The sequence below is a fragment of the Lingula anatina genome, chromosome 1 (assembly GCF_051362555.1).
Source record: "Lingula anatina isolate TDL-2025a chromosome 1, LinAna3.0, whole genome shotgun sequence".
Lineage (NCBI taxonomy): Eukaryota > Metazoa > Brachiopoda > Lingulata > Lingulida > Lingulidae > Lingula > Lingula anatina.
The window spans coordinates 1,162,556-1,175,975 of record NC_141767.1 but is presented as its reverse complement, the minus strand read 5'-3'; the positions used below and the strand labels follow the sequence as shown (position 1 = coordinate 1,175,975).

The following is a 13,420-nucleotide window of genomic DNA, read 5'->3' as shown; positions in this document are numbered from 1 at the left end:
TGACATCATATTCAGCAGGCTTTGTCACCAAGGCTGTCAGATTTTATTTGCTTGCATACTTTTGTTTCTCTCTTTGTTGAATGTTTATGTCATTGCCATCAACATTTAACATTACATTTTTCAACTGAGACTTAAAATTAATGTTGAATTTAAACAAGGTTGACACTCCCATTGCAATAATGGTGAAAAAAAATCAAGATTATAATACAATTTAATGGCAACTTTTGACTTGATATGTGATACTGTTTTTACTTTAAGTGCAATTTGGTAATTTTCCGTGATGAACTGTTTTGTCTTTATCATATTGTTTAATACAGTACTTTTTACATCTATTTATAAGAATATACTTCCTGTATCAATGATTAAGAGTCTCAGCTATATTCCACTCATTTGTTTTCCCAGTGTGCTGTCACCTTAGCCAAGATGGTGGGCTATGTCAGTGCTGGCACTGTGGAATATCTGTACAATGACGAGGACCAGACGTTCAGTTTTCTGGAGTTAAACCCGCGTCTCCAGGTGGAACATCCATGTACAGAGATGGTGGCAGATGTCAACCTTCCTGCTGCTCAGCTGCAGGTTTGTTTTCTGGTTCTTAAGTCTTTGAAACTGATTTCTTTGTTAATATTAGAAATGTACTTAGTTTCATTTATAAAATTTTTCTGAGGTAGTATGAAACTGCCACTTGTTTATATGGATTGAATGAGCTCTCTTTTTTGGTTATTTGCTTATAACATTTGTTGTAAGCTGGAATATTTGTGGTGAAAAAATTGTTTTGAGCACACAAAACGTGGCATTTTACGCTGTATATAATGAAATTTTCAAAAATCTAAAAATCTAATTTTTTAGTTCTGAATGCTGTGCCTTACCTCTAAAAGATGTATAAATTCCAATTCTTCCACCAGGTGGCCATGGGTATCCCCCTGCATGTCATCAAGAACATCCGTCTGCTGTACGGTGAGGATCCTTGGGCCACCACCCCCATAGACTTTGATAACCCCCCTTGCAAGCCTCAGCCCAGAGGTCATGTGATAGCTGCCAGGATCACCAGCGAGAACCCTGATGAAGTGAGAATTGTTTCCTGTTTATAATTATGGGATGGGATGGGATGTGACATGTCAAGACATCATATCATGTATAATTTGGGATAGAATAACTGTAAAACTTTTTTATAATAATATTTTTTAAGCAGTAACTGAATTTTGCTATATCCATTCTGCTTGGTGTGGGTTTTGCAAGTTAAAATTTCCCATTAAATTTTGGATAACTTTTATATATCATTGCATCAATATCTGTGGAAATCTGACTGCCACTGTATAATTTTCCTTTCAAAAAGTGAACTTGTTATGATCAGTTTTGGAAACATTATCCTGTATCTTTGCTATGTTAGGAATTCAAGCCAAGCTCTGGCACTGTTCAAGAACTGAACTTCCGTAGCAACAAGAATGTGTGGGGTTACTTTAGTGTGGCTGCCTCAGGAGGGCTGCACGAGTACGCTGACTCACAGTTTGGTCACTGTTTCTCTTGGGGAGAGGACAGGGAAGATGCCAGAGAGTAAGTTCAAACACTGTGTGAAAATGATAATTATGTAACTTCAGTTTCCCAGATTTATCTCTAAACCAGTTCTTCAAAGCATATTTCTCTCACAGTCAGATGAATGGACACATTTCCAAACTTGATTTTCCTTTAGCATTTTCTCCAGTGATGGCCCTCATATTTATCTACTGATATGATTTTATTAAGGAACATGGTGGTGGCCCTGAAGGAGCTGTCTATTCGAGGTGACTTCAGGACTACAGTGGAGTACCTGACCAAACTCCTGGAGACGGAGAACTTCCAACAGAACTGTATAGACACAGGGTGGCTGGACAAACTGATTGCTGAAAAGGTGCATGTAAGTATACCTCACTCAGGTTATTGATAGATTTATTTATTTATTTATTTATTTATTTTGATCTATAAGAAATATATTGTCACTAATTCCACCATTTTTCTTCACTAGTAAAAGAAGAATAACTATACTGTCTACCAGTTACAGTTTTGTACTCAATATATTTGGGTTTTTAATGTTTGATGTTTTACCAAGAGCTACTTATACAACTACTCCCACTTGAAATTTGCCTTTTATAGAATGCAATATTTATAATAGTTGAAATCACCGTTAATGTCACTTAAAGGTGTTATGTTTTTAAGTATTTCTTTATTATTCTGATGTATTACTGAGCCTGTAAAGTAGATTGTATTACTTCCTGCAGACAGAGACTCCAGACACTATGCTGGCAGTGGTATGTGGCGCCCTCCATGTGGCAGACCACACCATACAGACCAACTTCCAACATTTCCAGAGTGCTCTACAGAGGTAGGAAATTAAATACCAGTTGGAAGTACTGAAAAAAAAAGATTTATCCCAAAAGCAACACAAAGAAACAGTACAAGTATTTTTTCTATAGATTATTTCTTATTTCTAATCTTTTAGATCAATGTTATTGAAATTAGAAGTGAAATTAGAATTGAAATGATTTATTGACCCTTCCAGAGGTCAGATACAGGCCTCCTGCAGCTTGACCAGTTCAGTGGATGTAGAGCTAATACATGGAGGGATCAAATATGTTCTACAGGTAAACTGACCAAACTCAAATTATATGACCAAAGGTGGGGGTGGTTTCTTGACAAGAATTACTCCATGAACAAACTTTCATTGCATTTTTACCATTTTCCCCCTTTTTCTCTAAGTTGCTTCATTTCAATAATTTACACCTCATAAACATTACCTTTTCTTGTTAATTATCATTCCAGTAAATCATGTAACTGCGATATTTTCTAGGTAACCAAGACAGGACCAAGTAGCTACTTTGTAGCAATGAATGATTCTTATGTTGATGTTGAGTCTCACAGGTATGAATGCACCATAACATGGCCACCAGTCTTTAAAGTTGATGCTCTCTTTGGAGTGTATTAAAATCTTGTTGGTGCATAATTTCCATATTAATCAAGCATTATATTTTCATATTCTCCACATCTTTTCCATAGTTTAATCTAGCTACAAATAAGTATAGTTTTACCCATATCAAATGTTAGATTTTTAGGTAACTTGTAGCCATCTTCATCAGTGCTGGTTTACTGATGACTGTGCAAGTTTGAGGCAAGGCCATTTAGTGGCTGGGGTGAAATAAGTCTGTTACATCCACATGTAAAAAATACTCCCAGTGAAGTTTCTAAATTGTTTTATATTGGTGTCCTGTTGAGTAATTTTTCTCAAATTGTATAATGTTATAACATTTCTATGCTGTAATTAATTGTACTAGCCTTGTATGAATAATAAGAACCTGTGAATGTTCTCCCATATTTAGGCTGAGTGATGGAGGCCTGTTACTGTCAATAGATGGCGCCAGTCACACAACATACATGAGGGAAGAGGTCGGCAGCTACAGGATCATCATTGGCAACAGAACCTGTGTCTTTGAAAAGGAAAATGATCCTTCAGTCCTCAGGTAGGCAGGATTTATCTGGTCCTTTTGGGCTCTAAAACAAAATATGTTTTAAAACATTTAATTTCTTGTTTTACAAAGGACAGGAAGCTTTCTAGTGTTATGATAGGAAGCAATGCTGTTTAGAATTGTCAAAAATAACGATCATGATTATTTTACTCTTTCATGTATGAAGATCAAATCATTTAAAGCCTTATTCTGAAATATTTCTTTTTGCATGGTATTCTGTCAAAAGCATTCTATGGTATTCATGTTTAATATATTTTGTACTTCATAATAATGTATTCCGTTTTCCCCAGGTCTCCGTCTGCAGGCAAACTTGTCGCCTATTTGGTGGAGGACGGCGGCCATACTTTTGCTGGCGATGTTTACGCTGAGATTGAGGTGATGAAGATGGTGATGGAGTTAAGGGTGACGGAGAGTGGATGGTAGGATGGCATTGGCTTTTTTAACATTTCTGTAGAATAAGACATGATCTTTTGAAGGGTAATGCTTTTTGAAAAAGTTAGGATTAAGTTAGCAGAATTTGATTTATTCAAATCATGCTATTATTATAAATATGACCTTTTCGGACACACTTAATTTGAAGATTGTTAACCATTTCAAATCAAAGATTTAAAATTTATTATGTTGCATACAACAAAGTTTCATTGCCAAAGATCACATAATTAAATGCACAAGTGATGACAATAAAACATTTTATTGTGACTGACCTTGTAGTGACTGTTCATTGCAGTGTTCACTATGTAAAGAGACCAGGAGCTGTACTTGATGCTGGAAGTATAGTGTGTAAACTACAGCTAGATGATCCCAGCAGGGTACAACAGGTGGGTGGAGAGGGTGGGGGTAATGTGAGGTGTACTTGATGCTGGAAGTATAGTGTGTAAACTACAGCTAGATAATCCCAGCAGAGTACAACAGGTGGGTGGAGGGGGTGGGGGTAATGTGAGGTGTACTTGATGCTGGAAGTATAGTGTGTAAACTACAGCTAGATGATCCCAGCAGAGTACAACAGGTGGGTGGAGGGGGTGGGGGTAATGTGAGGTGTACTTGATGCTGGAAGTATAGTGTGTAAACTACAGCTAGATAATCCCAGCAGAGTACAACAGGTGGGTGGAGGGGGTGGGGGTAATGTGAGGTGTACTTGATGCTGGAAGTATAGTGTGTAAACTACAGCTAGATGATCCCAGCAGAGTACAACAGGTGGGTGGAGGGGGTGGGAGTAATTTTTCATTGTAAAATCCATGCACTGCTCAAGTTTGTTTTTAAATTAGTTGTTATGAAATTAAAATCTGCTGTGTTTGTGACCTAAAATTTTTCAGCCAAATGCCTCACAGTAAGCTAAAATTAATTGAAATCTGAATTTTCTAATTGACTTCAATAATTCATAATTTTATACAGTATATTATTATTCTCATTTTACAATCTATGTACTGTACAACAGATATGCAGTTAGGTAAAGTCAGCTTACTACTCTCAATCTCGCTAGTGCCATGGTTGATATGACCCTTGGTGACTAATGATGCTAGTTTTAGCATCCAATTAATTGCTGAGTCCCATATTATTATTTCACTGAATAATAACAGTGGACTAAAAAAGAAATTCGGAGATGAATAATCTTTCAGTAAGTACCAGGATATCACACAACCTGTTTATGTGCTCTCCAGGCTCAGTTATTCCACGGCAAGCTGCCAGCTGTTACACACAACACTGTGACATCCATGCATGGTGACAAACTCCACCAAGTGTTCCAGAGTGCCAGAGCCTCGCTGGAGAATATCCTGGCAGGATACGCCATACCTGATGACAAGGTGTTCAAGAAACGCCTGGGAGATGTGCTTAATACTCTACTTACCTGTATCAGGGACCCCAGTATGCCACTGTTAGAACTACAGGTAAGAGTTATTACTTACCTTATTATTTAAAGAAGTGCAATATGGGCTAAGCTCAGTGTATGAGTATAAACTTGGACTACCTTGCCTCCAAGTTTATAATATCTATCAGAATGGTTTCAAGTTAATACCATTGTTTTATATGTAATTTGAGTTTATAAAAGGCATCTCTTTTTTATTATCACCAGGTCTGTCAAAACTAACTCCCAAGAATTATAAAAGTGTGTTTGTATCTTTTCTGAAAATACTACTATCATCATAATCACCTGTAAGTGACACATTTATTCATGTTCTCTCCCTCAGGAGTTGATCTCCATGATATCTGGGCGACTGCCGCCACAGGTAGAGAGGACCATTCGTAAACACATGCAAGTCTACGCCAGCAACATCACCTCTATTCTCTGCCAGTTTCCAAGTCAACAAGTGAGCTCTTTTATTAAGCTTTTTTTTCACTTTTTTGGTAAATAAGGATATTCACTCAGTGATTATTTGTGAGTAAATTGTATTTTTCACCTGTGGGCAGGTATTCCTGATCAGTAAGTGTTTGAAACATTTATAAAATGCTCCTGCTTTGTTTTTAGCAGAATTTTTAACAAGGAATTTTATTTTTATCTTATATTTATCATTTTGATAGTTTAATCCATGCATTTTCATGAAGTTAGTTACTGTCTTTTACCCAAAAAAATCATGAAATATCTTAATCACACAAAACATGTATGTTTTCCCATTGCCCTTTTGAAATATAAATTGGCTAGGCAATCAAATCTGGGAGTTATAAAATATCATGTTTTTCACTTTGGATAACCACAAACATACATAAGCAACGTTTCATTTTTATGTGAATCCGAAATTTTGGTATTTAATCTTGGTATTTATGTGCTCCAGATAGCCACTGTGATAGACAGTTATGCTGCCACTTTAACTAAGAGATCAGACAGGGATGTTTTCTTTATGACCACTCAGGGCATTGTACAACTGGTACAGAGGTAAGAATAACAGTCACATTTATTATATTAACTCAAAATATTTAAAAATAAAAGTCAAATTGGATGACACAAATCTCTTTCAGAACTAAAGTGAAACAGACTTCAGGTAATATTATAGACTTCATATTTTCATTAAAGTAAGCGTCCTGCTTGGATTATAATATTGTTGAAAGCTTGTGTGTATATGTGGTTTAGACACTAGATAATCTTATCTGTTTTTTTGAGGGGGATGCTTTCATTGTCTGTATTTTACAAATTTTTTCATTAAGAAACATTTTCAAGTTCAAAATTGAAATGTTGCTTTATAGGCACACTTATCTTTAAGATCAGGACAGACTTAATTTACAAGCCGTTTGGTATTTTAGGTACCGCAGCGGGGTGAGAGGTCACATGAGAATGGTGGTGCAGGACTTATTAAAACAGTACCTGAAGGTGGAGTCACAGTTTCAACATGGTGAGGATTGCTGTCACTGTCTCTGTACAGTAGTCCACCTTTCTTTAAATATCATACTTCTGTATTAGTGGAAGTCTTTTATTTCCACTTAGTAGATTATTATAGCTCATGAAAAAATTGATAATTACTTTACTGTGTTTGCCAGCAAAGATACTTCAGGTATAAAGACAAACAGTTTGTCATTGTGGAATATCGAAAATCAATCAGCACAGCTAAAAGATGGAATAAGAACTATAATAATTGTGTTTTTAGAAATCTTGGTTTTATTATATACAGAAAACATTTTTGAAGATTTTTTAATAGATTGAGAATTATGTTTGCCTCCAAGATTTTTATTTTTATTTTGTTGTTTTTAAACATATTTTAGTTTATTTATAATTATTATTTTTCTCTGAGAAAAGAAAATTTTTCCCGATGTTCCAGGTCACTATGACAAGTGTGTGGCTCAGCTGAGGGAGAAACACAAAGATGACATGGCAACTGTCATGGCCACTATTTTTTCACATTCCCAAGTACAGAAGAAGAACCTTCTAGTCATCATGCTCATTGTGAGTTCATCGCAGTGTGTGTGTGTGTGTGTGTGTGTGTGTGTGTGTGTGTGTGTGTGTGTGTGTGTGTGTGTGTGTGTGTGTGTGTGTGTGTGTTTTGGGGGGGGGGCTTTTGGGTTTATGAACATTACCATGAAAAGAAAGTAATTGTCAGAAGAATTTTGTTCCCAAATTGGTTAAAGGTCATTTTAACTAAATTTGACTCTAAAAATTGTTTCACAAAGAAGTCAGAGACTCATTCATAGTATCCACTGTTCACATCACTAGGATCACCTTTGTGAGAAGGAGCCGGGACTGACAGAAGATCTGGACTCCATCTTGACAGAATTCACCACGTTAAACAATGCAGAGAATGGGAAAGTGGCGCTGAGGGCAAGACAGGTATGGGGCATGGTGGGAAGCAAAAAGGGAGACAGATGTTGTTTTTATTTGATTGTTATTTTTTGTTTATTTATTTGATGAGAAGATAGAGATCTTTGTAAGAAATGATGAGGAAACGAGAAAATTGCCATTCTGTTGACCCTTATAATGGGTAATTGTTATTATGTTTTCAAAGGTGAATTTTATTTTTAAAATCGATTAGTGTTAGTGTATTAGTTTTGGTGAATTATAAGTATTAAAATTGTAATCAATAAGGAATCTTCATTCTTCTAAAATTCAGATCTGATGTTTTCTTGTTTCTTTCCAGGTCCTAATAGCAGCCCACCAGCCTCCATATGAATTGCGCCACAACCAGGTGGAGTCAATCTTCCTGTCCGCCATTGACATGTACGGCCAGGAATTTCACCCAGAAAACCTGCAGAAGCTCATCATGTCCGAGACAGCCATATTTGATATCCTGCCAGATTTTTTCTACCATAGTAACATGCTGGTGAGGATGGCAGCTCTGGAGGTATGACACCCATGAACACATTAGCTTATAATGATTAGCATATATATCAGAACATATTCTTACTTTGACATAAAAATCTTACATACAGTTAAATTGAATTCTATTTTAAGTTTTATCTTTTAGAAAACTTCTTTTAAATATGCTACTGTATTAAAGTGTACATTAGTTTATATGACAGTAATTAAGCTTTGCCAGAAAGTGTGCTTTGAAATAGACTTTTGTTCTGATAGATATTATCTTTATACATGTTTAAAATTGATAACTTTATGTTGGTTGGTATGTTTCAGCGCTTTAACTTAGTATTATCCAGTATTTATCATGTATTTTTTATGTGTTGACGATATTGTTATATCCTCTATTTTTTCTGATGCCCTCAATGACATGATAAGTTTATGTAAAAATGTGTTTGTGAGAAAAATTTATTCCATTATATTTCATATATTCATTTAGTTCCCTTTGCCATCAAAGGTTTATGTAAGAAGAGTGTCCATTGTATTACATCTCATATATTAACTTATGATCCATATATGCCATCTTAGGTATATGTGAGAAGAGCGTACATTGCCTACGACCTGAGCTGTGTACAACACTCCCAGATGAGAGACGGGACATGCATTGTGGACTTCAAGTTTTTCTTACCCACCTCCCATCCAAATAGGTAAGATCTGATTGCTATGAAAATACACATTTTAATGGATTTTCATTGGCAGAGACTAATAAATGATTTCAGGCAAAACTAACATGATATTAGATTCACTGGATTTTCAGCTTTTTAACCCTAAAATTCTTTGAGAAAAGTTGTCCTATCTTTATTGTTAAACACTGATTATAACAATAGTGGTCTTCAACTAACATACAAAATTAGTGTAGGTATTCTGTAAATTAGGACAAGCATGGTAGAACTTTAGCATAGTCTAGATGTTTTATGAAGACAGAAAAGGGGTGGTTTTTGATTATGTGAACTAAAAATTAATTACCTTTGTTACATAAAAATTACTTCAGGAATATAAATTGGTTTCAAGTAACATTGAAAAGCTTTCATTCTTTTGTCATTTTAGTTAAATTGTCATAATGGACGGGTGATTATAGAAATAAGATAATTATGTCTTATTGCTGTAATACATATTTAAGAAATAATAGTTCTGTATATTAAAGTATACTTTGTTTGTTGCCTTGTGTAGGTACAAGTACATGTCTTTATACAGGTCCAGGTAAAATACAGAATATTTTTTTAATGTTTAAGAATCTGTTTTCCATTTAACTAATGGCTGACATGTGTTTCTGCTTTGGCTTTCACTACACTTATTTTGTGCTGTGTTGTGATTTACCTGTGAAGTCACATTATTTTCAGTTTCATTATTTACACATTTCCAGCTTTTGATTTATTTTACAAGCTGCAAAATCACGCCTGTTTTAAAGCACGTTTTCAGAAAGTGTCTTCTAATCATTTTATGTTCCTGCTTTGAATAAGGTGGTTACTCTTAAGCTTCAATTATTTCATACAATGTTTTTTTTTCCTATTTTAACAGCATGTTTGTAGATATTATTTTTAATGTGTCCTTAATGATTAGTCAGAATACAGATCTAGAGCTAACATCAGTATGGGTACAGGTATTTAGTTACTACGTCATGGTGCATGGCTTTTGATAGAATACAATATTAACCTGAATACTAAATGGTTTGGCATGGAAAACTCACCAGCATAACAGTAATCTGTATAGAGTTATGGTATCTGTTGCATGTGTAGGGAATGTCTTGAGGTATGCTGCCTACTGTGGCATGTAGATATATGTGGGGAATGGACTCCTGTTATCAGTGCTGCCTTGTTATATGTCGGTGATATAAGTTTTGCTTCCATGGTCATTTCCAACAAGAAAAATTGTTTAGACTTTTTCTTCAGACTGGGGCTTTACTGATGATTTTCATTTTTCATTCTTTCACTTACATCAGGAAATATCCATACAAGTAGCTGTTTTCGTTGACAGTAAAATAGAATCTACCTAGGATGATTAGATGAAAAAAAGATTATGTCCCTATGAATTTTACAGATGATAAAAGTATCTGTTGATTTTTGACTGTTCTAGTTTGGCTTAGCACTGAAATATAAAGCATCCACTAATTCAGCAGTAAAAGTGCAGCTCCGCACCAAATTGCACCCTGATTTCTGAGGTCCTCACTCTCTCTGTATTCTGCCTTACTCTAGGACTGCCCAGCCTGTCCAGAGTGCCATATCTCAGAGCCTGGTTCCCAGGGTGCCCAGTCTCACGGAGGAACTGAACCAGAGCTTTGAGCAGCCCGAGGAGGACCAGACACCCTGCATGAGGAAGGGGGCTATCGCGGCCTTCACCACCTTTGAGAACTTTGTGGAGTAAGTGGAGTCTGATTTTTTAAAAATCAGATATGTATATGAAATAAATTTGTTTTCAAAGCATAATTGTGAATGTGGCTGGTATAAACAAAAGGGTAATTGCTTACTTGGCAATCTCTTATTGTATCTGTTGACATATGTCATTTGAAAGCTTTGTTTTTTTTTTTTTTTTTTGGCAAAATTAAAATCAGCAATTCGAAAGTGAAGAAAAATTAACAAGCAATTATGGAAATTTATTTAAACATTTGCTTTAAATGATAGGGGGTGCATCAGGTCTTATGTAGAAAATTAACTTTCTCCAGCTGGAAATAGAATTTATGTTGCATGTTTGAATAAGATTTATTCTCTGTTTTTTCACAGCCATTTTGATGAGATGTTGGAGAGATTTTCCAGCACCCCTCCAGACAGCCCTGTACTAATGGAGTCCACTTCCAGTTTTCTGGACAGGATGTCAGAGACAGTAAGTACACTGAAGTATTTCAGGTAGGACTTTGAGTGGAGGGTTGGTCTTCACTTTCACCCCCTAAACTTGAGATTGCTTTGATTCAGAATAAATATGTTGTATTCCACTAAGGGACCATTCCCACAGATATTTTGATCAGTCTAACTCCCTGGGGAGTCTCACTAAATTGCTATCAAAACAACCGACTGAAATGTCTGTCACGCCTATTAAAGCTGTTAGGGGGTAATTATCTGTACCCCCAAGCTGATTCTGTAGGCGTGACAAACCATCAAGCCAGTTCAGTTGATAGCATTTAAGTGAGACTCCCTAGGGAGTTAGACCGATCCAGATGGATTGATCTAGGCATGGGAACCCAGTCCAAAATAAAGTAGATCTCTTTCAGAAATATTAGCTTCTTCCTTCTTTCTGTGAGACAAACTCAAAGTCCTCATGTAAGAGAACCAACTGCAGTATAAAAGCTGACAGTTTTCAGTTTGCCAAAACTGAAATTATATACATTAGACTAAGTAACACATCTTCTTTAATTTAATGAAAATGTTTATGCTGAAATTATGTATTGAACGAAAAAAATTTTTGGATCTAGAATTTGCAATAAGCAGGGGAAGGTTTTGGGACACCATTACGCAAACTCATATGATACCATAATGGCCACAGTACTTGTGTGAATCAGTTCTATAAAAAGTAACTGTAATACTTTGTATTTTAGAAGCCGTCAGAAGAACCAATCCACATACTGGGCGTGGCCTTGAAGGTTGACAACTCTGATGTTAATGAGTTTTCAAAAATGTTGCAGTCATTTTGTGAAAGTCAGGTAGAATATGTGCAAACTTTTCTAAACTAGAGATTTCTACTGGTAGTTATTATATCATTATATATTATGGTATTATTATTATTACTTTAAAAGTGTTACGCATACCTTTATACAAAAAGTTTTTTATTGTAAGTAATATTTTTGAAAGTAAAAAAAATATTTTTTTTATTTTTAGTCGCCTAAATTGGTAGAAAAGGGAATCAGAAGAGTGACCTTCCTGAATTCATATGCTGTAAGTTTTCTTAGCTGGGGGAGTGAGGCTGAAGTAACTATTTGTAGTGTGAATTAATTATCAAAATGTAAAAAAAAAAAAAAAAAAAAAAGAATTTTCAAATGAAAAAGCACATCATGTAGCCTACATAAGTAATGAGTCTGGAAAATCCAGTATTGCATTTATGTAATTACTTTTTTGCTCAGTGTGGTATAAAAAGAGAAAATTTTATGCAGTTGAAAAAATTATGAATCAACAGAATAAGTTGCTTTCAGTAAAAGATGAAATAATGACACTTTTTTTATTTCTAGAGAGAATTTCCCCAATATTTCACATTCAGAGCCCGAGACATGGTAAGTGTGATGCTTGTAAAACAAGAATGAAAACTTTCTAGCCAACAATGTCTGAATGTTATCAGTCTTTGAATGGAGTGATATAAGCTTAGAATAAGTAAAATGATTAATATGTGGTGTAACATTATTGATGCAGACCTACGTCTCCAGTTCATTCAGTATATTTGTGTATCTTCACAGTTTGCCGAGGATAGAATTTATCGCCATCTTGAGCCTGCGCTAGCGTTTCAACTGGAGATCAACAGAATGCGGAACTTCCACCTGACTGCCATTCCTATACAAAACCACAAAATGCATCTTTATCTTGGAAAAGCCAAGGTATGTCAAGTTTATTTTTTCCTAAAAAATATTGCTTATTATGATTTGTATAGTCTACTTTTCTATCCACTGAGCAAGAATAAACTGACCCATTTTCTTAGACACAAAATGTCTGATAAACTTCCTTGCTTCTGATTTTGTCTTTGGACAGGGTCAGTATGAAAGTAGAAGCCGCTATATCAACATTTAAAATGCCCATTTAAAGAATCACCACATCTGGATATATTCATGTGTGTTTGTGTGTGTGCGCGCATGCACGTGTTTGTAATACAGAAAATAGTCAGCATATATCTAACCCAATAAATGAAATATTTTATTTTTTAAATTAGCCAATTTTACACTTTCATTTCACCTTGATGCTTCCAGCAAGTGGCCAAGTGTCAGGAGGCAACTGACTACAGATTCTTTGTGAGGTCAATCATTAGACACTCTGATCTTGTGACAAAGGTAGGCATTAACACAGTTATAAAATAAGGGTTTAGAACAGGCAGCACTTTTAACTTAACTAAATCTTAATTTAAATTGAAATAATGTTTCAGTTTTTAAAAAGTGTTACCTAATAAATGATTTCACGTTGCTGTGAGTATTTTGATTGAAATAAATAGATTTGATCTCAGTGAATGCCTGACTACAGTATTT

At 35.2% G+C, this 13,420-nt stretch overlaps 1 protein-coding gene across 5 annotated transcripts in view; it reads left to right on the top strand.

The window, feature by feature from the left end:
- LOC106166475 (acetyl-CoA carboxylase) overlaps window positions 1–13,420 on the top strand; it is a 37,218-nt gene that overhangs the window by 10,997 nt on the left and 12,801 nt on the right. For 4 of the 5 annotated variants that reach the window (XM_086995284.1, XM_086995291.1, XM_086995274.1 and 1 more), the window contains 26 exons: window positions 403–576; window positions 903–1,064; window positions 1,388–1,551; window positions 1,741–1,891; window positions 2,253–2,356; window positions 2,534–2,615; window positions 2,822–2,892; window positions 3,348–3,488; window positions 3,785–3,913; window positions 4,222–4,312; window positions 5,153–5,380; window positions 5,681–5,800; window positions 6,263–6,363; window positions 6,729–6,817; window positions 7,241–7,365; window positions 7,633–7,746; window positions 8,054–8,257; window positions 8,797–8,915; window positions 9,439–9,468; window positions 10,461–10,625; window positions 10,986–11,085; window positions 11,795–11,899; window positions 12,075–12,131; window positions 12,422–12,463; window positions 12,644–12,781; window positions 13,148–13,228. In XM_086995284.1, coding sequence (XP_086851410.1) covers window positions 403–576; window positions 903–1,064; window positions 1,388–1,551; window positions 1,741–1,891; window positions 2,253–2,356; window positions 2,534–2,615; window positions 2,822–2,892; window positions 3,348–3,488; window positions 3,785–3,913; window positions 4,222–4,312; window positions 5,153–5,380; window positions 5,681–5,800; window positions 6,263–6,363; window positions 6,729–6,817; window positions 7,241–7,365; window positions 7,633–7,746; window positions 8,054–8,257; window positions 8,797–8,915; window positions 9,439–9,468; window positions 10,461–10,625; window positions 10,986–11,085; window positions 11,795–11,899; window positions 12,075–12,131; window positions 12,422–12,463; window positions 12,644–12,781; window positions 13,148–13,228 — 3,087 coding nt within the window. The remainder of the gene's footprint in view (window positions 1–402; window positions 577–902; window positions 1,065–1,387; window positions 1,552–1,740; window positions 1,892–2,252; window positions 2,357–2,533; window positions 2,616–2,821; window positions 2,893–3,347; window positions 3,489–3,784; window positions 3,914–4,221; window positions 4,313–5,152; window positions 5,381–5,680; window positions 5,801–6,262; window positions 6,364–6,728; window positions 6,818–7,240; window positions 7,366–7,632; window positions 7,747–8,053; window positions 8,258–8,796; window positions 8,916–9,438; window positions 9,469–10,460; window positions 10,626–10,985; window positions 11,086–11,794; window positions 11,900–12,074; window positions 12,132–12,421; window positions 12,464–12,643; window positions 12,782–13,147; window positions 13,229–13,420) is intronic. The other variant, XM_086995278.1, reaches the window with a different exon arrangement.